The sequence below is a fragment of the Balaenoptera borealis genome (genome assembly GCF_965194805.1).
Source record: "Balaenoptera borealis genome assembly, chromosome: 4".
Taxonomy (NCBI): Eukaryota; Metazoa; Chordata; class Mammalia; order Artiodactyla; family Balaenopteridae; genus Balaenoptera; species Balaenoptera borealis.
In genome coordinates, this window is record NC_138861.1 from 38,049,439 (window position 1) to 38,072,414 (window position 22,976).

General features: G+C 40.8%; 1 protein-coding gene and 1 long non-coding RNA gene across 2 annotated transcripts in view; one reads left to right on the top strand and one right to left on the bottom strand.

The window, feature by feature from the left end:
- Nucleotides 1-20,566, bottom strand: part of LOC309627246 — an 89,153-nt gene extending 68,587 nt beyond the window's left edge. The window contains exons 1-2 of the long non-coding RNA XR_014243624.1: nt 20,358-20,566; nt 1,323-1,456 (exon numbers count right to left, since the gene is read on the bottom strand). This is a non-coding gene — a long non-coding RNA (uncharacterized lncRNA). The remainder of the gene's footprint in view (nt 1-1,322; nt 1,457-20,357) is intronic.
- An 89-nt stretch (nt 20,567-20,655) lies between these two features.
- TMEM184C (transmembrane protein 184C) overlaps nt 20,656-22,976 on the top strand; it is a 31,824-nt gene continuing 29,503 nt past the window's right edge. Inside the window, exon 1 of the mRNA XM_082389009.1 lies at nt 20,656-21,379. Within this exon, the coding sequence (XP_082245135.1) occupies nt 21,161-21,379 (219 nt within the window). The 5' untranslated portion in view covers nt 20,656-21,160. The remainder of the gene's footprint in view (nt 21,380-22,976) is intronic.

The window sequence follows — 22,976 nt, forward strand, 5'->3', positions numbered from 1 at the left end:
AGAACAAAGAAGCAAAGCCAGGCAGGAGTCACCTAAGCTTCACACCTAGGCTGTTTCACCCATGAAGCACTAGCAGGGGATCTTTACAACTTTTGTGCCATATATCCCTTTGGAAGTCTGGTGAAGTTTCTGGAACCCATTGCAAAAAAAAATCCTTTTAAACATATTACAAGGAAAATCAACTATTTTCAAATAAAATTTTCAAAATATTTTTAAAAACTAATTTGTAACTTATGTGCTCATTTATGAATGCATTAAATGATATGTAGCAGTAGATTTAATAACTACTATATTTTTAAAGTAACAATAAATATAAATGATATTTTGAGATATCTGTAACCCCGTAATGTGATTTTAATATATCTGTGAATTCTTTTGGTGAGAGAGATACTGTTAATGTTAATATGTAGCTTATATTCATAATTAAAGAAAATGCCAAATTTCAGTTTGAAGTTAATGAAAATAAGAATTTCTCTTCATCTAAGTTCATGGGCCCCTCACCTTCTTAAATTGAAAAATCAATCTGAAGTGAATTATTCATAGACAAATCTTTTCAAATACTAAATTATAAATTATAAATCATAATTTATAAAAAATTATAAAATTAATTCAAAAATGCCTACAGCAAATATATATATCATATATATATAAAATCCCTTGATTCACACATGAGATATTCACTTCAATATGAATGATGTGATGTGAGGCAAGGCTCTAAAAATAAGCATGTCTAAGACCTAGGAAGATATTAAAAAATAGCCTTACCTGAGTCTTAGGACATTCATCAACAAATAAATAATTAATTTTTGATTAACTATAATAATAATTCCTTTTGACTTACCAAATATTTGTTGAGCAGTTACTATGTACCAGACACTACTCTGGGAGTTTTAGGAAATAGGTGAAAAATGAATAATTTTATTTCATTTGTTTGTGTAGTACTTTATAATTTTCAAAGCAGTTCTAAACACATCTTCATTCAAGCCTAATTACAACACTGAGAGGTAAGCAAAGCAGGGTCTGGAGACATTCATTAATTCCATATTCCCACAATAAATCCCACTCCAGACATATGGTAGATATTCAATAAATGAAGACACTGCTCTGTTCTTATCCCTTAAACAAGCCCCTGAATTGGGGTTGTCAGATAAAATATAGAAAGCTCAATTAAATTTGAATTTCAGATAAACAAAAAGTAGTATTTTTAGTATAACTGCATCCCTCGCAATATTGTAACACACACTTTATTTGTTTGCTAGGACTACAATAACAAAGTAACCCAGACTAGAGGGTATGAAAACAACAGAAATATATTTTTTCACCATTCTGAGGGCCAGAAGTTGGTAGAGTTGGTTTCTTCTGAGGCCTCTCTCCTTGGCTTGTACATAGATGTCCATCTTCTCACTGTGTCCTCACGTGGTCTTCCCACTGTGTGCGACAGTGTCCTAATCTCTTCCTATAAGGGCACCAAACATATTGGATTAGGGGCCGCACTAGTGACCTCATTTTATCTTAATTGCCTTTGTAAATATCCTATCTCCAAATACTGTCACATTCTGAGAGACTGAGGACTTGAACATATGAATTTGGGAGGGGACAGAATTCAGCCCATAACACACACTAAAACATTATTTGTCTTTTATCGAAAATTCAAATTTAACTGGGCATCCTGTCGTTTTATTCACTAAATCTGGCAACCCCACCCTGGATTTCCCTGCCTGAGAACTCTCTCCACTGCAGCAACTCAGCCACGGGCAGGAATCGGCCGGAAGTGTGGGGAAGTTAGGGCCCCTGTTAGCAGCCAGCAGTCAATGATGGATGTACTCTGGTGGACAAAGGTACCAGCTTCCTCTCTCTGGCAGACAACCCTAAACATGTTCTACAAAGCATCCCAGAGGTTCCCAGTGGGTTGGAGCCCAGCTGCCCTCAGTGGTAACCTGTCTGTGAACGTGTCCTGCCTTGGCTTCCTCTCCTTCAGTATCTCCCCTTCTCACTCGCTTTCTGCTCTTCCGGGGTCACCTCCCAAATATACCTTCACATGTACATCCTTGTCTCAGGATCCACGTCTGAGGGAACTCAACCTAAAACAAAATGCTTATTGAATTAAATCCTCGTTTTCAGATACGAGGTTCAGGGGACATACCAGATGCTGAAGGGTGTGGAGGTGCGTAGGGATGGGACTTCTTTCCCTTGCTCAGCAATGCCTCCAGCTAACAATCGTGACACTCGATTCATGTACCAGGCACGGGGAGAGCCCTTTACAGGTATCCTGGCTAATCCTTTCTACCACTCTGCATGGTAGCTATCGTTCACATTGCAAAGGGGGGGGAAATGGATGCTCAGAGAGGTTTTCTGAAGTCACACAGCTATGGCAAATGCCTTTGCCTTGAGGTGAGTTGAGAAACATAATATTTATCATGAAAAGATAACTAACAACTCAAGAGAGTAGGTTGAAGTGTATACTAGGTAGCTCAGAAAAGAAGTCCGATGTTTCTTCTCTGAAAGAATCTGAAGAAATAAAAGCGAACTGGAAAAATTAGGGAAGTCTTCACGCGAGAGGTTGGACTTGGGGTGAGTCTTAGTGGATGTGGTGGATTCAGCTGTGGGAAGGAGGGCAGGGGACAGTTCTGGGTGAGAAGTGGGGGTGAGCACAGTGCAGAAGCAGGGCTGGGCATGTGTACTGACTACACACAGACAGGTGGCCTGAGGACAGGATATAGGAGACAAAGCCATATCACAGAGGACTAGGAATGCCAAGTAAGAAATACGGAGTGCATCTAAATACTTATCTGCAGCAAATGAAGGTTGTTAAGAGAAGAAAATTGACATGATCAAAATAAGATTTAATCAGATTCATCTGACAGTGGCTCGAAGCAGAGATTGGTGAGTAGACACCTGACAGTCCCTGCCCATGACAATAAAGACCCAACCAAGAGTAGCAAACAGGAAGGTGTAGACGACGGTACAAAGAAGGGGTTTTCAAACCCGAGTCACTGAAGAGTCAGAGAGAAGGAAGAATGAAGAAAGCTCATTCACTGCCCCAGAGTAATGAGGGGAATGGCCCCATGAACAATATACTGAAAAGCTGGATATAGGAAGATGAAGAGAATAACTCTCCCAGGGTGTTATTACTGTTCCTCTAAAAATTATACTCTAAGATATTCTGAACAATCTGGAACCCTGGATCTGTTCCCACTCGCCAGAAGCAAGTAACTCAACCCTGTGGATGAGGCAGTATCTCTTCTCCACCCTCCTGATTCCACCCTATGACCTGGCCTGTACCTAAGCCCACAGGGATGCTATAGAGGACGTGGGTTGTTTCTGCCTTCCCGACACCAGCCACCCCCTTCACCTGGTAACAGCATTCTCTCCTGCAGTGATCTCATTCCATGCAGGACAGGTGGGGCTGGCCCTGTACCACTCCACCCCAGCAACACCCCCCACCCCTCGCCCAGCTACAAAAATGGGCAGGCATACAACCCCACCTGCCAATGAGGCCACCCCAGCCCCCTTGCAGTGATTCAGGAAGAGGCATGTGGCTGAAGCCAAGACAATCCTTATCCATGAAATCCTTCTTGAGAAATAACAGGAAACCCTTCTTTCTGCTACAAAGAGTCCATAGGAGGCGTTAGGTGTTGCATAATCAATTAAGGGTTAAAAATCAAAGGATGGGGCTTCCCTGGTGGCGCAGTGGTTAAGAATCCGCCTGCCAATGCAGGGGACACGGGTTCAAGCCCTGGTCTGGGAAGATCCCACATGTCGCGGAGCAACTAAGCCCGTGCACCACAGCTACTGAGCCTGCGCTCCACAACTACTGAAGCCCGCGCGCCACCACTACTGAAGCCCGTGTGCCTAGAGCCCGTGCTCTGCAACAAGAGAAGCCACCGCAGTGAGAAGCCCGCGCACCGCAACGAAGAGTAGCCCCCACTCGCCGCAACTAGAGAAAGCCCGCGCGCAGCAACAAAGACCCAACACAGCCAAAAGTAAAAAATATAAATAAATAAATAAATTTATTTAAAAAACAAAAATCAAAGGGTGGCATGAGGGCTAGGAAAGAGCCGGGCTAAGAGGAGAGAACCAGAGTCCTAGCAAAATCATTTGAACCCCTGGATCCAGCCATATCTGAAGTTCCCTGAACTTCTGAACTTTCCAACTACATCATCAACAAACTCTCTTCATGTTGTTTTCTTTAAAAAAATAGAATTAGATTCCCAATCACTTGCTACCCCCAAAAAAAGTTTTTGTACAGATAATTTTATTAGCTTTTTTATTAAAATCTGTCCTGCCTGTGCCAACAGCCCCCACAATCTTAAAAATCATTTTACTAAAGTTCCTCCTTCCTTGGCCACCCGTTCCTCCCCTCTCTCTGCCTCCCACACCCAGCGTATCTGATGTACTTTAAAAACATTTAAAAGTTGGCTCTAGCAGCACACCCTCCCTTATGTGGTCACTAACAAAGGAGGATCTCCAAAAAGAGGAGAGCAGAAAATGACCAGGTCCAGAGGACAACTGCAGTCCTAGCCAACACCTTGATATCAGCCTAGGGAAATCCAAGCAGAGAAGCCACCATCTGACCTACTGAAATCATGAAACCGAGCAGGACTCTGTGGGGCTCCTGGGCATGGAAGCCTTTCTGTGTCCCCTGTTTCTTGTTTGTAGGGAATAGGCTTCAGCCTCCATGACCTTTTCCCTGAGTTCCAAAGGGCAGGTTCAAACAGTTGCTAATCAGGGAAGGGAGGGGATGCAGAGACAAGGGAGGAGCAATCAAGGAACAGTAGTGCAGGGAACTCCCTGGCGGTCCATTGGTTAGGGCTCCACACCTCCACTGCAGGGAGCACAGGTTTGATCCCTGGTGGAGGTACTAAAATCCTGCAGGAGGGTCGGTGTGGCAAAAAAAAAAAAAAGGAACAATAGTGCAGCCTTGGGGCAGGGTCCTGGTTCCACCTCAAGGGATACATATTTTTCAGCTCTTCTGCAGAACTAAAACCCCCAACAAATGGAAGATGTTAACTACTGGATGAAGCATTTTTCTTTCCAGACAGAAGGTCACAGTTTGATAACCTCGAGAATCACAGAAACTCATCAGGAGACCATGTGAGGCCAGATCAAAGGAATGCAGGCCCTGCACATACCCTGATCCTTATCAGCAACCCTACCCTTGAACCAGTGCTATAAAACTCCTCACCAAATCCCCCCGGTGCTGGGACACACATTTTTCAGGGCATTAGCCCACTGTGTCCCCCGCCTTTGCCTGGCAAAGCAATAAAGCTATTCTTTTCGAATTCATCCAAAACTCTGTCGCCGAGATTCGATTCAGCACCCGTGCAAAGAGGCCGAGTTTCAGCATCAATTATGAGATAATCAATTCGGATTGTTGTAAGCCACTAAGTTTGTGGTAATTTGTTACCTGGCAATAGAAAACTGATACAGATTAGATGCAACAATTTGCCCTTCACCTTAGGAGGGATGTCTTGGCATGCCCTAAACGACTAGGACCTTAGAAAACACACAAAATGACGATGCAGTCTATACATCTGGAGAAAAGCCCACTCTGACTCCTGGTACAGAGCTCTTCTCCCTCTGCAACACTGGCCCTGCACGCTTGATCATCCACTGCAGTAAATATGATCAGAGCTCCTTCTAATTTCTTACTTGTGGCAAGAGAAAAATCTGTGCTCACTCTCAACTACATTTAGTCTAACAGAATCAAAACAAAAACCCACACTTGACAGAATCATGTAAAGTGCTATTGACACTATTTCAGACTTAAGAACCTTCAACCAGAAAGAAAGGTCAGGGCTTCCCTGGTGGCGCAGTGGTTGAGAATCTGCCTGCCGGTGCAGGGGACACGGGTTCGAGCCCTGGTCTGGGAGGATCCCACATGCCGCGGAGCAACTGGGCCTGGGAGCCACAACTGCTGAGCCTGCACTCTAGAGCATGTGCTCCGCAACAAGAGAGGCCGCGATAGTGAGAGGCCCGCACACCGCGATGAAGAGTGGCCCCCGCTCGCCGCAATTAGAGAGGGCCCTCGCACAGAAACGAAGACCCAACACAGCCAAATAAATAAATAAATAAATAATAATTTAAAAAAAAAAAAAAAAAAAAGAAAGAAAGGTCAAAGCAAAATGGAACAATAGCTTGGAAGATCATTGTTTCTTTTCCTTTCAGAATTTCATTATCAACAAAAACTAATATATATTGAGCATGCTATTATAAGGCACTGTACCAGGCATAATAGAAAAAAGTGAGTGTATAAAACATAGTCCTACCCTTTTTTTTTTTTTTTTTTGGCTTCACCTCGCAGCATGTGGGTTCCTAGTTCCCCAACCAGGGATCGAACCCACACCCCCTGCAGTGGAAGTGCAGAGTCTTAACCACTGGACCACCAGGGAAGTCTCAGTCTTACCCTTTTAAAATATGGTTGAGTGTATAGAATACAATCATAGCATATATAACCAACTCTCCTTGATAGCCTAGTCTAACCATTACATGGATGATACAGAATAGGGAATAATCACTGAGGACTGCAAAAGTCAGAAAACGTTTGTTACATAGATATAGATATAGATGTCTATATACATATACATCTGAATCACTGTGCTGTACACCTGAAACTAACACAACATTGTAAATCAACTATTTCAATAAAAATTTTTTAAAAGAGAAAAAAAGAGTAAATGGGCAACGGTGTACAGGCTGGATAAGAGGTATCAGAGAATCATAAAAGATACTATTCCACTTGTCAACAAAAAAATTAATCAGTTGATCAAAGAAAGAAATGTAAAAATTTTCAAAGCAATTTGAGGATTATAACCTGGGAATAGCCTCTCAGAAAACCATAGGTCAAAAGGAGTCATGTACCAAAATGTTCATTGCAGCTCTATTTACAATAGCCAGGACATGGAAGCAACCTAAATGTCCATCGACAGATGAATGGATAAAGAAGATGTGGCACATATATACAATGGAATATTACTCAGCCATAAAAAGAAATGAAATGGAGGTATTTGTAATGAGGTGGATGGAGTTAGAGTCTGTCATACAGAGTGAAGTAAGTCAGAAAGAGAAAAACAAATACAGTATGCTAACACATATATACGGAATCTAAGGAAAAAAAAAAAAAAAAAAGGCCATGAAGAACCTAGTGGCAAGACGGAATAAAGACACAGACCTACTAGAGAATGGACTTGAGGATATGGGGAGGGGGTGGGGTGAGATGTGACAGGGTAAGAGAGTGTCATGGACATATATACACTACCAAATGTAAAATAGATAGCTAGTGGGAAGCAGCCACATAGCACAGGGAGATCAGCTCTGTGCTTTGTGACCACCTAGAGGGGTGGGATGGGGAGGGTGGGAGGGAGGGAAATGCAAGAGGGAAGAGAAATGGGAACATATTGTATATGTATAACTGATTCACTTTGTTATAAAGCAGAAGCTAACACACCATTGTAAGGCAATTATACTTCAATAAAGATGTTAAAAAAAAAAAGAAAGCTCTGGGAACTGTTCCATCCATCAGAGGTCAAACCACAGTTATATAAGTTTTTGAGACAGAGGGCTGTACATTAAATGACATATTTTTGACAGTTTATACAATCTAGCAACTAGTGGGTCACGGGTCATCGTGGCCCCTTACAAGATTAAGAAGGAAGTTTTAAGCTGAGGGTACATGCATATTCATGAGGGGGCGTGGGTGGTGTATGCATATTATGAAGAAGCTTGATCAGAGGAGAATTCAGTATAGAACTGGGGCAAAGGTTGACAGAGTCCAGGCTTGGGTTGACTGGAGTCATAAGGGTCAGAAAGGTCAGCAGCATCATTCCTTAGGTTCCAGTTAATCTGATGGTTGAGTGCTCCAGGGGGTTTGAATTCTGCAAAACAGCCCAAGAATGAGCTTCAGGCTAATCTTTACTTTTGAAACAGAAGTGGGAGTCTTTACAACTGATACATTGTCTCCTGATAGGGTTATCTCCCTGGCCTGGTAATAGCTGTTTGTTTTTACCTTCTTTTGTTCCTTAAAATCTTTAACTCCAGAGACCTATTCTTCTGCAAGGGCAAGCATTGTGACCAGGCTTAGATCACAAACTTATGTTAAGAAAGTTCTGTCTGGTTCTCTTCCCTTGGGGACCCCCTGCCTTATCTGCTTACAGGCTCCTATTGAGCAAAAGTTAAAAAAAAAAAAAAAGGAAAAAGAAAAGTGATGAAAAAAGCTGCTAAGAGATAAATGGTAAGATTCCTAACTCTTTCTTGAAGAAAGTGTTGCCAGTTAAGACTAAGAAATCTTTTTCTTTAAATCAGCAGTAAACTGGATTATGTGGCCTCCACAATAGATATTATTATATATTACATATATGCAATACATAACATACAAATAATATGAATGTTAGAAATATGAGTTCATATCAATAGGCTTCCATAGTAAGAAAGTGTCTAGCTTTATAAACCGTCTTTGGGGATAAACAAAAACAAAATCCTGCTAGATCTAAGAATTTGTAACTGTACACACACACACACACACACACACACACATCCCCCAAGATTAAAATAATCTGATTAAGAAACTATAGTTCCCCCTTAAAGCTGAAATTCTTTAAGACTGTGAGTAAAGATGGCAATGATATAGCTGATGCAATATATGATGATAGCTCTTTATTAGAGATTTTAAGGATTATCTATAATTGGAAAGAAAACTAGACCACCAAGTCTCATTTTGGTATTATATATTTTTGCATAAAATTTTAACTAGTCTTCAGTTGCAAATTTTGCTCTCACTCTGCTTGGCTTCACCTCTTTTCAGAAAATATATGTTGTGCAGTTTTGGGCTCCCTGAGGATAGCTAGTACGGTCAGTTCAGTGTTGCTGTAGACTTCAGATGTGGATATTGTCACCCATTTGCTCTTTCCAAAGACAGGGCACTTATTTCAGGACACCTGTCCTATTGTATCAGTTTTAAAAAAAAATGCTGGTGACAGTATAGCTGAAAATTCAAATGGAAAAGGATTGGAAAGGGTCAGCATCTTTCCTTCTGCTGATTTTTTAAAACTGATTCTTGAGAAGAATGTTTCTGTGCAGCATGACCAGGCTATGACACCGCTGATCCTATCATTTGCAAGCCCCTTCGTTATCAGTGTAGATGGCCACACAGTTCATTCAACCCATAGTGATGAGAATCAAACATGAAGATGGCTGAAATAATTGGGTCAAATCTGCAGCAGGCCAATTCACTGGTCACATAAAAATGAGGGCATATTCAAAAATCATAATGGATCATTCTCTGCAGGTAAAAAAGGAGTGATGCTAGTGAAGTATCAGCTAATTTCAGAGGGACACTAGCAAGTACAATGATGTAAATGATGCATTTATATAGGTGTGGAGTAAAAATAAACAATACTGTTTTTCATAGAAATGTAGGCAGATTTATGTCCCAAACATCAAATTTCCAGCTAATTTCCTCTCATAATAAAAAAGTTAGTAATGGAAGCATTGGGGATTCAGAATATTTTAGGCTATTATTATGAATACTTTCTGCTATGTTCTGCTGGGTTGGCTTTCTTTTTCACTCCGAATCCATCCTCTGCCCTTTGCTGTATTCTGTGACCCGGGAGGCTGATGTGCTTGGACTACAGCAAAAGGCTCCTTTGTCCTCTGGCTTCCAGTTGGGTTTGGCCAATAGGGGACATGAACGCAAGATCAGGGAAAGGAAGAGAGCAAGGTCCAACACTAATGGCTTCTGCTCCCCTTGGTGGGGTCATCCCTCCACAGACAGTCATAGCTCTTTTTTGTTTTTTTTAATTTTTAGCAAGAATCCAATATTTTTACTTGAATAAACACTCCTAGGGTTGTTGCAAGCCTTTAGTTAATATCCAGAATTCTGAAAAGGTCATTTTGACAAGTTTTACCAGCGTTTTCATTGCCTTTATGGAGGAGCAGGTTTGGGGTGGCCATTACTCTACCATTCAGAAGTTAACCTCCTTCTAAGACAGCGCTTTTGAAATTCATTTAAGTTGTTTTAGTACTTTGTTCATTTTTTATTTCTACCTAGTATTCCATTATATGGATATATCACAATTTGTTTATGTATCTGCCAACATATGTTTGAGTTTCTTTGTGAATACGTGTCTTCTTTGTTCTTGGATAAAATCCTAATACTTGCTGGGTCATAGATTTATAAGGAACTAAAACACTGTAAGTAATTTTAGAAGGAACTAGTTTTTCAAAGTAGTTGAATTCTTCTACACTCCATCAAATGATGTATTATGAGAGTTACAGTTGATTCACATCGTCATTGTCATATATTTGTCAACCTTTTTTTTTAATTGAAGTATAGTTGATTTACAATGTTGTGTTAGTTTTAGGTGTCCAGCAAAGTGATTCAGTTAGATATATATATATCATGTATATAAATATATACAATACATATATGTACCATATATATCTCATAGCTCTTTTTAGATGACCCATTCCTTCCACACAGCCTCTCCATCTTCGTGTTCCTCTTTGCTGTTACTGCACCATCCCAAGTGGTTTCCATGCTCCTTGACCAAACCTTTGTAAACAGTCCCTCTGTTGAACACTTTTTTTTTTCCCTTGGCCGCGCTGCAGCATTCAGGATCTTAGTTCCCCGACCAAGGATAGAATCCACGCCCCCTGCAGTGGAGGCAAGGAGTCTTAACCACTGGACCACCAGGGAAGTCCCCTACTGAACGCTCTTCAAATCGCCCAACTTGACCAACCATGAGTAACCTTGACTGAATCTTATCACGGTAATCATTATTTAGAATTATTTGACAGTTAGTGTTAATTCAAAACAATTGTGTGATAATAACAAAAGGTGTAGCTGTTTCCCTTTACCTTGTGCATCTTTCCCTTGATACACCTGAGACAAGATTCGTGGAATGTACCTTCAATATTATCTCAGACCTTCCTCAAGGGTATGTGGCCTTGCTTTTATTAAAATGTCTCTGGGTCTAAGAGCAGTCTTAGGGAGGGAAAGCAAGTAACTCTGTCAGGTTGACTCAAGTCAGGCTTCCATTCACCAAATGTGTAGTTTTTGGTGATACAAATCACCTGGTTATCCAGTTTAATTTTTATTGGGACCCAATCCCCATGGCACTTCTGTATACTTTCTTTCTATCTTTTGTTCTGGAATATCTTTTCAAGGATATTCATATAGCAAGCAGCCTTGAGGGGCAGAGATAGCCTCTCCTTCTAGGGCAAAGAGCACATTTGTTTCCCGACTAGGATGATAAAGACAATGTCTCTCTCCAGGGCAAAGGTTGACAGGTTTACTCTCAGGTCATTATAAAAGACAGGGTTTTCTAAGCTCAGAGTTGCTCGGCTGTGGTGCAAAACTCCTTCCTACACAGCATACACCTGGGTCCCTCCACCTCACCCCATAGGACTTGGGAGGCAAGAGGAACCAATGCAAACACGAAGCTCTTACTGCCTGCTGTGCTGTTAATAGAAAAGTCTTTTGCCTCTGTTCCAGATGTCTCATGTCTTCTCAGCATCTATGAAACTGTGGCAGGCTAACCTATTAGCTTGCAAATAGGGTACAAATCTCAGACCCTTCACAGATATTAACAGTCCAAGGACTCCCAGCTCAGTGACCCACCATCCTGAAGCCATGTGCTTCTATGTCAGCCACTAATTTTCTGGTCATTTGTTACGGTAGCAACAGAAAATACATCAGGCGGGAATTCCTTGGCAGTCCAGTGGTTAGGACTCTGCGCTCACTGCCAACGGCCCGGGTTCAATCCCTGGTTGGGGAACTAACATCCCACAAGTCACAAGGCACAGCCAAAAAAGAAAAAGAAAATACATCAGGCAAGGTATTTTTCTACTTAAGTCTTCCTTCCTGGGGTCACTGATCACAAACCCAGGATTCCTGAGAATAAGGAAAATTAAAAAACTTAGTTCTGGGGCACTTGCCTGATTCTTATATCCTGACTTAGAGACCCTCCCAGGGAGAGTGTCAAGGAGGAAGGGGAAAAACAAAGACACTGCTCTCCTGTTTTCCTCTCCTTTCCCAAATGAGAAAATTGGAAAAGCACAAATCATAGGATTCACACTCAAGGAGTTAAAAAAAAAAAAGTCTAGTTCTACACCTACAAAGTAAAGCCTGGTGGACTCCAATCAGAGCTTTGCATGCACAGAATATCACTCTATAGGGCGAGAGAGGAATCAATTCTCACTCCACCCCCAGATCTGACCCACATAAAACCAAGTAGGACATGTGCTCGTGAGTTTACACAGGGCAACTGACAGCCTAAAATACATGAGAAAAGTAAGAGGTAAAACTCAAGCTCCATAGAGAGCTCTGCTCACATGTGAAAGAGAAAACTTCCTCCACACTGGAGCGAAATCCTCCCATGAATTCTCCTTACTTCATGTAAGTCAAGCCTTCTTTCTGTGGGGATCACCACAGTCTAGCATCTAAAGTACACTAAATGACACAGTGATTTTTGTTTAAATCCTAAAAGAATTTGTCTCAGTATAAAAAGTTTCCTTTCTCAGTGCACAGATCATCCTAACAGATAATGCACAGAATCTTCTTCCTAACCAGAAATACCTTCTCTCCCAAATCTCCTGAATTATCTAGTTCTGAATCTGTTACAATTACTAAGGTTTTTCGCATTCCTTTTAGCCTGTAACTTGATATGCCAGAAGTATCTTAAGTCAGTCTGAAAATAAAACATCAGTTAAAAAAAAAACAAACTTCTTCATCAGATAGAGCTACTGGAAAGTTCATCTACTGAGTAATAATTTATAGAAAAGGTAATTTATTATTTACTATGTGAGTCGCTTGCACCTTTCACAGGATCCTCTTCACTCGAGTGACAAAGGATAACATACACTACTAAGAATTACAGGTGGCTTAAGATACTTTATCACCTTTCTTGTGAGGTAATTGGAGATCCTGATAGTCATTAATCCAGTAATTCCAATAACACACTATTGAAGAGGAGGGCAAATGTTCTATTTATTTAACTATTTCAGTAGTTTAAATAAAGAGCCTTTATAAAAATCCAGTATAAAAGTTAATGTACTGGGACTTCCTGGGTGGTGCAGTGGTTGAGAATCTGCCTGCCAATGCAGGGGACACGGGTTCAGTCCGAAGTCCAGGAGGATCCCACATTCCGTGGAGCAGCTAAGCCCGTGCGCCACAACTACTGAGCCTGCACTCTAGAGCCCGCGAGCCATAACTACTGAAGCCTGCATGCTCTAGGGCCCGTGAGCCGCAACTACTGAAGCCCGCGCACCTAGAGCCCGTGCTCCGCAACAAGAGAAGCCGCTGCAATGAGAAGCCCACGCACCGCAGCGAGGAGTGGCCCCCACTTGCTGCAACTGGAGAGGGCCTGCGCACAGCAATGAAGACGCAATGCAGCCAAAAAATAAATTTAATTTAATTTAATTTTTTAAAAAAAGTTAATGTACTGAGGGAATAGACCCGAATCAAGAATGTGAAAATTAAATCTGTTAAGCAAAGAAAGCCATCAGAAGTTGTTAGGCAAAATAAATAAATAAAAAATTGTTAGGCAAGCCCTGGAATTGTGGGGAGTAGGATCTGAAAACAAGAAGCAAAGCCAAGGACAAAGGCTAGTCCAAGTCAGAAATGTAGGCATAAGACCCTAGGACTGCAATTTCCAAGTTGTGTGCTGAGGGGCCACAGAGCACTGGAGTGGATTCAGAGGCCCCATGGATTGGATAGTTTAAAGTTTTCAGAGAAACACAGAAACATCTGTCAGACATTATATGAATGTCTACAATTAGGTTGTTTGGACTTAATTACTTACTAAATGGAACTATTAGAAATTTCTTTGCCCTAAGGACACCAAGAAAAAATTACTGAGATTCTAAGGGTGCTGTGAAACAAAGTTGGGGAATCTCTGCCTTAGGGACAAGCTAAGGTTCAAAGGACATTGAAAGCCTGCTCAGAGGAGAATCAGAAAAGCACATTAAAAGTGGAAATGACAGCATCTCCAGTTTCTACATAGTTAATATACATGGTGGGGCCTTTTCTTTCATGTGATCCTGGCTCTAAAGAGAAGAGCTCTTGTGCCCTGTTATTTTGAATTTACTACAGGATCCTTGTAGTAAAAAAATCAGTGAATCTTGCTTTTAAATCAGTAAATCTTAATAACAAAAACAAAACCGAGATTTTCAATGTTGATTTTGGGATGGAACAACTAGAGTTCCCCAAATACTTAGTGTGGGAAAGTCTGATGAAATTTAAATACACTCCTAGTGAAGAAATGAGGGAACTTGGGAATTCCCTGGTGGTCCAGTGGTTAGGACTCCACGTTTTCACTGCCGAGGGCACAGGTTCCATCCCTAGTCAGGAACTAAGATCCCGCAAGCCAATTGGTGTGGCCAAAACTTCAAAAAAAAAAAAAAGAAAGAAAGAAATGAGGGAACTGTATATTAAGATACATTTAGCAACTTTATAATAGCCCATTATAAGATTTTAAACTTTACTCTAAATTAGGGGTTGGCAGACTTTTTCTATAAAAGCACCGATAGTAAATATTTTTAAATACTCTTTTAATTTTTTTTACAACTCTAAAAATGTAAAAGCCAAAAAGGAGTGAGTACATTTACATTGTCGCCAACCAATCTCCAGATCTCTCCACGTCTTGCAAAGCTGAAACTCTATCCCCACTGAATTAACAAGTCCCCATTTCCCCTGTACACCAGTGTATATAGCAGCATTGGACACCATTAGGGTACAGGAAGGAGAGTGCTCTGGTCAAGGTCAACAGCAATGGAGGAGGATCACGTCCATACCTCCTCCTCCAGGTACATACACCTATGTTCATAGAAGCATTATTCACAATAAGCAAAAGGTGGAAACCACTGTTCACAGCAGCATTATTTGAAATAGGCAAAAGATGGAAACAACCCAACTGTCCATCGACAGAGGAATGGATAAACAAAATGTGGTTTACACATTCAATGGAATACAGTTCAGCCTTAAACAAGAAAGAAATCCTGATACATGCTACAACACGGATGAACCCTGAAAATATTATGCTAAGTGAAATAAGCCAGACAAAAAAGGACAAATATTCTATGCCTCCACTTATATAGAGTACCTAGAATAGGCAAATTCATAGAGGCAGAAAGCAGAATAGTGGTTACCAGGGACTGGGGGGAAAGGGGAATGGAGAGTTAGTGTTTAATGAGTACAGGGTTTCAGTTGGATGATGAAAAAGTTCCAGAGATGGAAAGTGGTGATAGTTGCACAACGATGTTAATGTACTTAATGCCATTGAATTTTAACCACTTAAAATAGTCAAAATGGTAAATTTTCTGTTATGTGTATTTTACCACAATAAAAAAAGAAATGTAAAAACTGTTCTTAGCTCATGGGCCATACAGAAACAGACTGTGGACCACAACTGGGTTGCAGGCCATAGCTTGCTCTGAATCATCAGACCCAATAAACAAAATGAACAAAATGACATAAAGTAATTTTTTAAATTACAATTTATTTTTACTTTAACATGAACATGTTAGACTTTCACATTTAATATACTTATTACATTTACCAAAACTTATAAATGCAACTACAGTACTTATCTACCAAAACATACTTGAGTCTCTTTAAGACAAGGTAGATTGTACATAAAGACATCTAGACACATAGAGATACGGTGATACACCCAGGAATCTACAGCTTTATCTGTTACAGATGCAGAGAAGTATAGGAGAGGGAGAGATCAATAAACCATGGTGTCTTCAACAAAGCTTAAAATGTAGCCTGAAGATGTGGTAGGTAAAGCTGAAACTTAACGGGTGAAAATACTCAAAGTTCAAATTTGAAAGTTTGATATTATAGCTTGTACCACTTTTATCTTCTTCCCCACTCATCTGGTGCATATTAAACAATTTTCCTTCCATTTGGGGGTAGGAGAAAACATTACACTTTACAAAGTTACGCATTCTGTTCAAGATCTGCTAGGAGCTCTCCCCTGCATTCTTGCAACATTTAAATTTAAAACTCACTTAACTCTTTGACTGGTTGACACAACCTCAGACTCTGAAGGCAACATATTCCTAAAGGAGAAAAGCTTGAGGCAATTTATCTAGACTTAAAGTCAGCTCTAAGCAAAAAAAAAAAAAAAAAAAAAAAAAAAAAAAATCACTCTAAACGGGAAGCTTCTTTCAGATTAGGTAGAGAGTATATACACACATAGACACAAGACATTGTTTCAGTTATCCATTCACTGGAACAAATGCATAACAAACAACCCTAAACTCAGTGAGGTAAAAAAAACCATTTTCATTATGCTCATGGATATTTTTATTTTTTTAGAGAAGTTTTAGGCTCACAACAAAATCGACAGAAATGTACAAAGAATTCCCATATCCCCCCCCCCCGAGAGCCCCCCCACACACGGCCTCCCCCATTATCAGCATTATTCACCTTAATGGTACATTTTTCATCAAGGATGAATCTACACTGACACAGCATAATCACCCAAAGATCATAGTTAATCACCCAAAGTCCACAGTTTACCTTAGGGTTCACTCTTGGTTGTTGTACATTCTTGGGTTTGGACAAAATTATAATGACATACATTCATCATTATAATATCATATAGAATATTTTCACTGCCCTAAAAATCCTCTGTGCTCTGCCTATTCAGCTTACCCCTCCCCCCATCTGGCAACCACAGATCTTTTTATTGTCTCCATAGTTTTGCCTTTTCCAGAACGTCATATAGTTGGAATCATACAGTATGTAGTCTTTCCAGATTGGCTTCTTTCAATTAGTAATACGAATTTAAGATTCCTCCATGTCTTTTCATTGCTTGATAGCTCAATTTTTTTTAGCACTGAATAATACTCCATTGTTTGAATGTACCACTGTTTATTAAACTGTTTATTATCTAATCTTGGTTGCTTCCAAGTTTGGGAAATTATGAACAAAGGTGCTATAAACATCCATGTGCAGAAGATTTTTTTTGTGGACATAAGGTTTCAACTATCTTTGGGTAAACAATAAGAAGTGTTATTGTTGGATCATATGGTAAGAGTGTGTTTCATTTTGTAAGAAACCATCAAACTGTCTTCCAAAGTAGCTATACCATTTCACATTCCCACCAGCAGTGTATGAGAGTTCAATCACTTGTGAAATCCTCAGCAGCATTTGGTGTTGTCAGTTTTAGATTTTGGCCATTCTAAAAGGTGTGTAGCAGTATGTCATTGTTATTTTAATTTGCATTTCCCTGATGACATATGATGTGGAGGATCTTTTCATACGCTTATTTGACATCTGGATATCTTCTCAGGTGAGTTCTGTTAAGGTCTTTGGCCCATTTTTTAATCAAGTTTTTGCTTTCCTTGTTGTTGAGTTTTAAGAGTTCTTTGTATATTTTGGATAACAGTCCTTTAACAGATGTGTCTTTTCCAAATTTTTTTCCCAGTTTGTGTCTTTCTTCTAGTTCTCTTGAACTCATGGATTCTTCAGGTCAGGAATTAGGATAAGGCAGGGCTGGAATGGCTTCCTCTGGTCCATAAGTCTAGCACCTCATCTTGGAAGACTCAAAATGCTGATGGGTGACTCAAATGGCTGGAAGCTAGAATCGGCTTCTCCACTCACATGACAGGCACCTGGGCTGAGCTAACTGGAGGGCTGGGCTCAGCTGTGACTGTCACTCAGCATACCTTCAAGGGCCCTCCTGATGTGTCTTGGGGCTTTTCACAGCACACCAGCCTCAGACAGTTAGACTTCTTACACAATGGTTGAGAGTTCCAAAAGCAATTGTTCCAACAGATAAGGTGGAGTTGCATGGCCTTTTATGACCTAGCCGCTAAGGTGATATGGTGACGATGATCACTTTCACTGTACTCTATTGGTCAAATCAGTCACACCACTCCCAGATTTAAGGGGAAGGAGTACAGAGTATATATTTTTATGGTAAGAGTAAAGAAGTTGCAGCCACATTTTAAAACCATTACAGACATATTTCCATAGAGAGATAGGGTAATACATGCCAAGGGGTTAACAGTGCCCACCTCCCAGAATCCCTCAAAGCGAATTTTGTTAACCTATTATTTTAAGTCAGACTAATCCAAACACATCCTCCATGGATGGCAAAATTTCACCTACCTATTTTCATGTGATACAGTAATAAATAGAAACTTCATTTTATCTATGTAAATTGCATCAAGAATGACTAACAGCTTACTTTTGACCCCAGTACCATCTGCTAGTTATAACCATTTCTTATTTTTCAAACACGATCAAGCTCAGATCCACCCTCAGACTTAGGCTAAGTCATATCCTAAGAAAGAATACAGAGAACACCTAGAGCAAGTAAAGCAAGTAGATCAGAATCATGCCAACATTATGGCTACTGAAATCAGCGACCAATCCTTGTCTCAGTGATTACTAGACTTTAGGATTTCACGGACCAAGAACAATTTCAGAAATAAAACAAATGAGAGCAAATAAAGTTACCAACTTTTTATTTTCCAAAATAAGAACATCTAGAAAAAAACGACTCTGTAACTATCATCACATTAAAAAAAATAGAATGGACAATTTCAAAATAAAGCATAATCCTTTAGAATGAATAAGTTTGACCAAATAAAAACTCACTATGTATTTTTTTTTCTCATTTCTCTGCTGACCTGTAGAACCTTCATCATGAATGAACCCCAGTTCACACACTGGTGTGGGAAACCACCTGTGCCTCTGACATTCTGGTTCCTTCCCTCCCTTGCTTTATTCTAATAGTTCTAGAACTTTAGCTTGCTCCTAGAAACTCAATCTAAAAGACAGACAGGGACTTCCCTGGAAGCCCAGTGGTTAAGAATCAGCCTGCCAATGCAGGGGACATGGGTTCGAGCCCTGGTCCGGGAAGAACCCACATGCCGTGGAGCAACTAAGCCCGTGTGTCACAACTACTGAGCCCGCGCACCACAACTAACTGAAGCCTGTGCGCCTAGAGCCGGTGCTCCTCAAAAAGAGAAGCCGCCACAGTGAGAGCCCGAGCACCACAATGAAGAGAAGCCCCCACTCGCCGCAACTAGAGAAAGCTCACGTGCAGCAACAAAGACCCAACGCAGCCCAAAATAAATAAATAATTAATTAAAAAATAAATAAAGACAGACAAATAAGTAAATGATTATAATATGTCAGTGCCATAAGGTTACGGGTCGGGGCGGTGTGGGGGGGGGCAGGGGATCAAGGAAGTTTTCACAAATTACGTGAAAAAGATTTTCCCATGAGAAAGAATGGGGAAGATGATTATAGATGGCAATGACTGTGGCTGAAAGCACAGAGACAATCTATGTATGCAGTATATCCAAGGAAGACTATATTGTATACCAAAAAAGTAAGTAGTGGATATACTTGGTTGTAGAGTAAGGGTTACTTTTCTCTTCTTTATTCTTCTATTTTTTGAAATTCAACAATGGAGTATGTGTTAATTTAATGATTAGGAAATTTTTTAAAATAACGACTTCAATTTTGTAGGTTAGCTTAGAAAGAACAAACAAAAGGCCTATTTCCCTTTAAGAAAGCAGTTTGTATTAAAAGAGGCCAAGTTTTAAAAAGGAGATGTTATCAAGCTCCAGACTTTGGCTAGGACCCTGGGAAGACAACATTCCCTCAGTGCTTCTGTGAGAATCTTAGGCTGGGTGCATTCAATACTGCAAGCCTTCTTGTCCATATATGGTCATTAGTCAGAAATCCTCAGGTGGCAGGTACTGACAGGTCCAATGCTGGAGTCAGACACCAAGGTTAGAATCCCAGCTCTACCACTAACTAGCTCAATGAGCTTTGCAAACTACTTAACCACTTGAATCCGTTTTCTCACCTGTAACATGGAAAACTGCCTACCTTTGGGGATTTTTGTGTACATCAACTAATATACTTTAAGAAAAGCACGTAGAAAATGACAGATATGGACATATTTGTGTATCTAATTGAGAGGTACATATTTGTTTGCTCTATTGGTTTAGGAAGGCTTTAAGATCCCATTTGCCATTTGTTTACTCCGCAGGTTCAGCTAAAAGCTTTAAGCACATAAAATTTCTTTGTCAGTTGTAATGTCAACTCTCTGAAACTTAAATGTATGCGAGTTTTTAACAAGTTCCAAACGCAGTACTGCTTCTAAAATTAAGCTATCCCTAGAATGATCCTTCCGCAGAATCCCGAAATAACTAAGTGGCTCTACCCCTAGATTCTGGCAACTGACACAAAACTAGGTGGACGTTTCCCTTTTTTTTTTTTTTTTTTTCCTCTCTTCTTAGTTCAGCTGACTCCCCTATCCACTCCCAGGAAGAATCGGAGATGTTTGTGCAGATAAAGGTTCAGCTCTAAGGTAATGGCCTCTTACCCAGGCTTTCTTAAAGCTGGAATATAGTCAGCAGAACAGTGTAGCAGGAGTTCCTCAAGTGGTTCTCAAACGACCTATACAGCTTGCAGAATCCTCCTTGGCCACTGGGCGACCCGGCAGCGACTGCACAACTTCCACACACCTCGGCTTCATCCAACCTTCTACCCTTGGTACCCATCCCAACAGCCCCGCCCCCGAAAAATGACCAATCAGAGAGTAGGAAGTGAGCCGGATGGGGTGGGCCTATCTTGGCGCTGTCCACGAATCACTAACCTCAGACAGCGGGGGCGGAAGCGGAAGCCCTGGTTTGGCCTTGGTTCCGCCTTGGGGGACTGGCCTGTGGGAACCAGTGGAGAAATCCTGGGGCTGGGGGGGGGTTAAGTTTTCATCTCTTATCTATCAGCAGAATCGGCGGAGCAGACGCCTGCGAGCGCTGGAGGGAGGGAACTACACCGCCCAAGAAAAGAGCGAGCGGGCTGGCAGCCGCGGGGCAGAACCGAACTGAGTGCAGGGTCTCTACAGGCCGGTCCGACTCGGCGCCGCTCCCCTCGAGGCCATGCTGCAGGCGGAGCTCCGGGCGATTCCTAGGTGAGGGCAGCGGCTCTGCCGGGGATTCCACCGCGGAAGAACTGGGTAGATGCAAGGTGGGGAAGAAAGAATGCTGCCCGCACTGCTCCCCGGTAGCACCCTGAGCCGCCGCGTTTGTGGCAGCAGCAGCAGTAGCAGCAACAGAAAGCACAGCGTGGGCCGAGGAGGCGGTTCCAGCTGCTGGTGAAGTCGCCCCACGGCTGTTTTTCCGTAGCATGCGAGTCGACAGAACAGCCAAAGAACGGGGCTCCCCATTGCCATCTCCTTCGAGCACTTTTCCCTTGCTACTCGGAGCTGATTTATGCGGAAACATGCCTTGCACTTGTACCTGGAGGAACTGGAGACAGTGGATTCGACCTTTAGCGGTGGTCATTTATCTGGTGTCCATAGTGGTTGCGGTTCCCCTATGCGTGTGGGAATTACAGAAACTGGAGGTAAGAGGATCCCGCACCATCCGTCTCTACCCTTTCTTCTACCGTCCTGCCCAGCTAAGGTAGCCTGTTTTTATCCCGGATGCTCCAGACTTGATATCCTGAAAACCATGTCCTGTAATGAACCCGTGACATAACCTGTCTAGTTTCTGGTTGTTCACGGTTTTTCAAACCATGCTACTCGTGAAGGTAGGACCGAGAAAATAAAATATATTAAGATAGCTGCTTCGGAGAGCACTGTTTTGCAAGCATTCATCAATATCCTGAAAGTAAGGTAACTTTACTTCTGAAATCTGATCTGTTTAAATATTAAGACTTAACTAGATCTACTTTAAAGACCAGGTGTTGAATTTTATTAGCATTTAACTAGCTTCCTGAATTAAAGGATTCGAGTTGGTTTAACTTTGTCTTTACTTTAGAAATTAACTCTTAACAAAGGTTTTGAAAAAAGTCCCTTGTATATTTTTTGATGTCATATTCTTATTATGACATCAGTAAAGTGCTATAAGCTTAAAGACCCCAAGGTAAATATTTAACTAAGTACTTTATAAAAATTGTAATGAACTTTTAAGTTTGAAGTTCATAAAATCCAGGGAAGTATTTTTACTTAGAAACAACTGTTTCACAAGAGTTATGACAAGACCATGGCTATTTTAGGCCTTTTGTGTGGAAACGATCTTTATGTAATTAAATGAAATGCATTTAATATATGTTTGTTTTGTGAATGTTCACTCAATTTTTTTTGTTGACTTTTCCAAGCTAGCATAGTCCATATAGTTATTTTTAATATTACTATAATATTACACTACATTAAATATTTCTAGTTTGTTAGATATTTAGGTTACTTCCATAATTTGTTTACCAGAATTCAAATATAGACATCTTAATACAAATAGGGATTTCTTACTTTGGAGTATTTCTTACTTTGAAATATAGGAACTATTTTAAAGATTAATACTATGTATAATATCAACCTAATTTAAGACTTCTCTTAGTTTTTGGTGTCAATGACAAAAAATTAAGAAAGAAATGGAAAATTTTATTCAAGCCAAACTGAGGATTATAGCCCGGGAGACAGTCTCTCAGAGAGCTCTGAGGACTGTTCTGAAGAGGTAAAGGGGGAAGCCAGTATATACGTGATTTTGGCAAAGGGGGTACGTGCAATTAAGCGCTCATCTCGGTAGAAGGTCACAGGTCATGAGGAACAGACATCTAAGTTAATGGTTTTAGTGCTTTTCTAAGTATGGGAAGATGCAAGGATCCAGGTTCATAAAAAATTTCTCCTGAAAATATCTATCTGAAGGCCAGTTTTCCCAGAGCACAGAGTGCCTCATCCTGATCTTGCCCCAACACACACCCCGAATTCCTTTCAGTGTGTATTATTCCTTTCAGGGTGTATAGCCTCAGTGGCTAGTGATTTGATTCTTGTAGAACTGCATGGTGGGCAGCAGTCTTTATTTTACAGTCCCTTCCCTTTCGGTCTTAATTTCAGCCAAAGTTTGGGAGGCATTTCGACCAGTTTGTCCCATGTGGCTAGGAATGCTCATTCCCAGGTTAGGTGAGGATTTTGTTGATAGGCCACTCAATGTGCTATTACTGG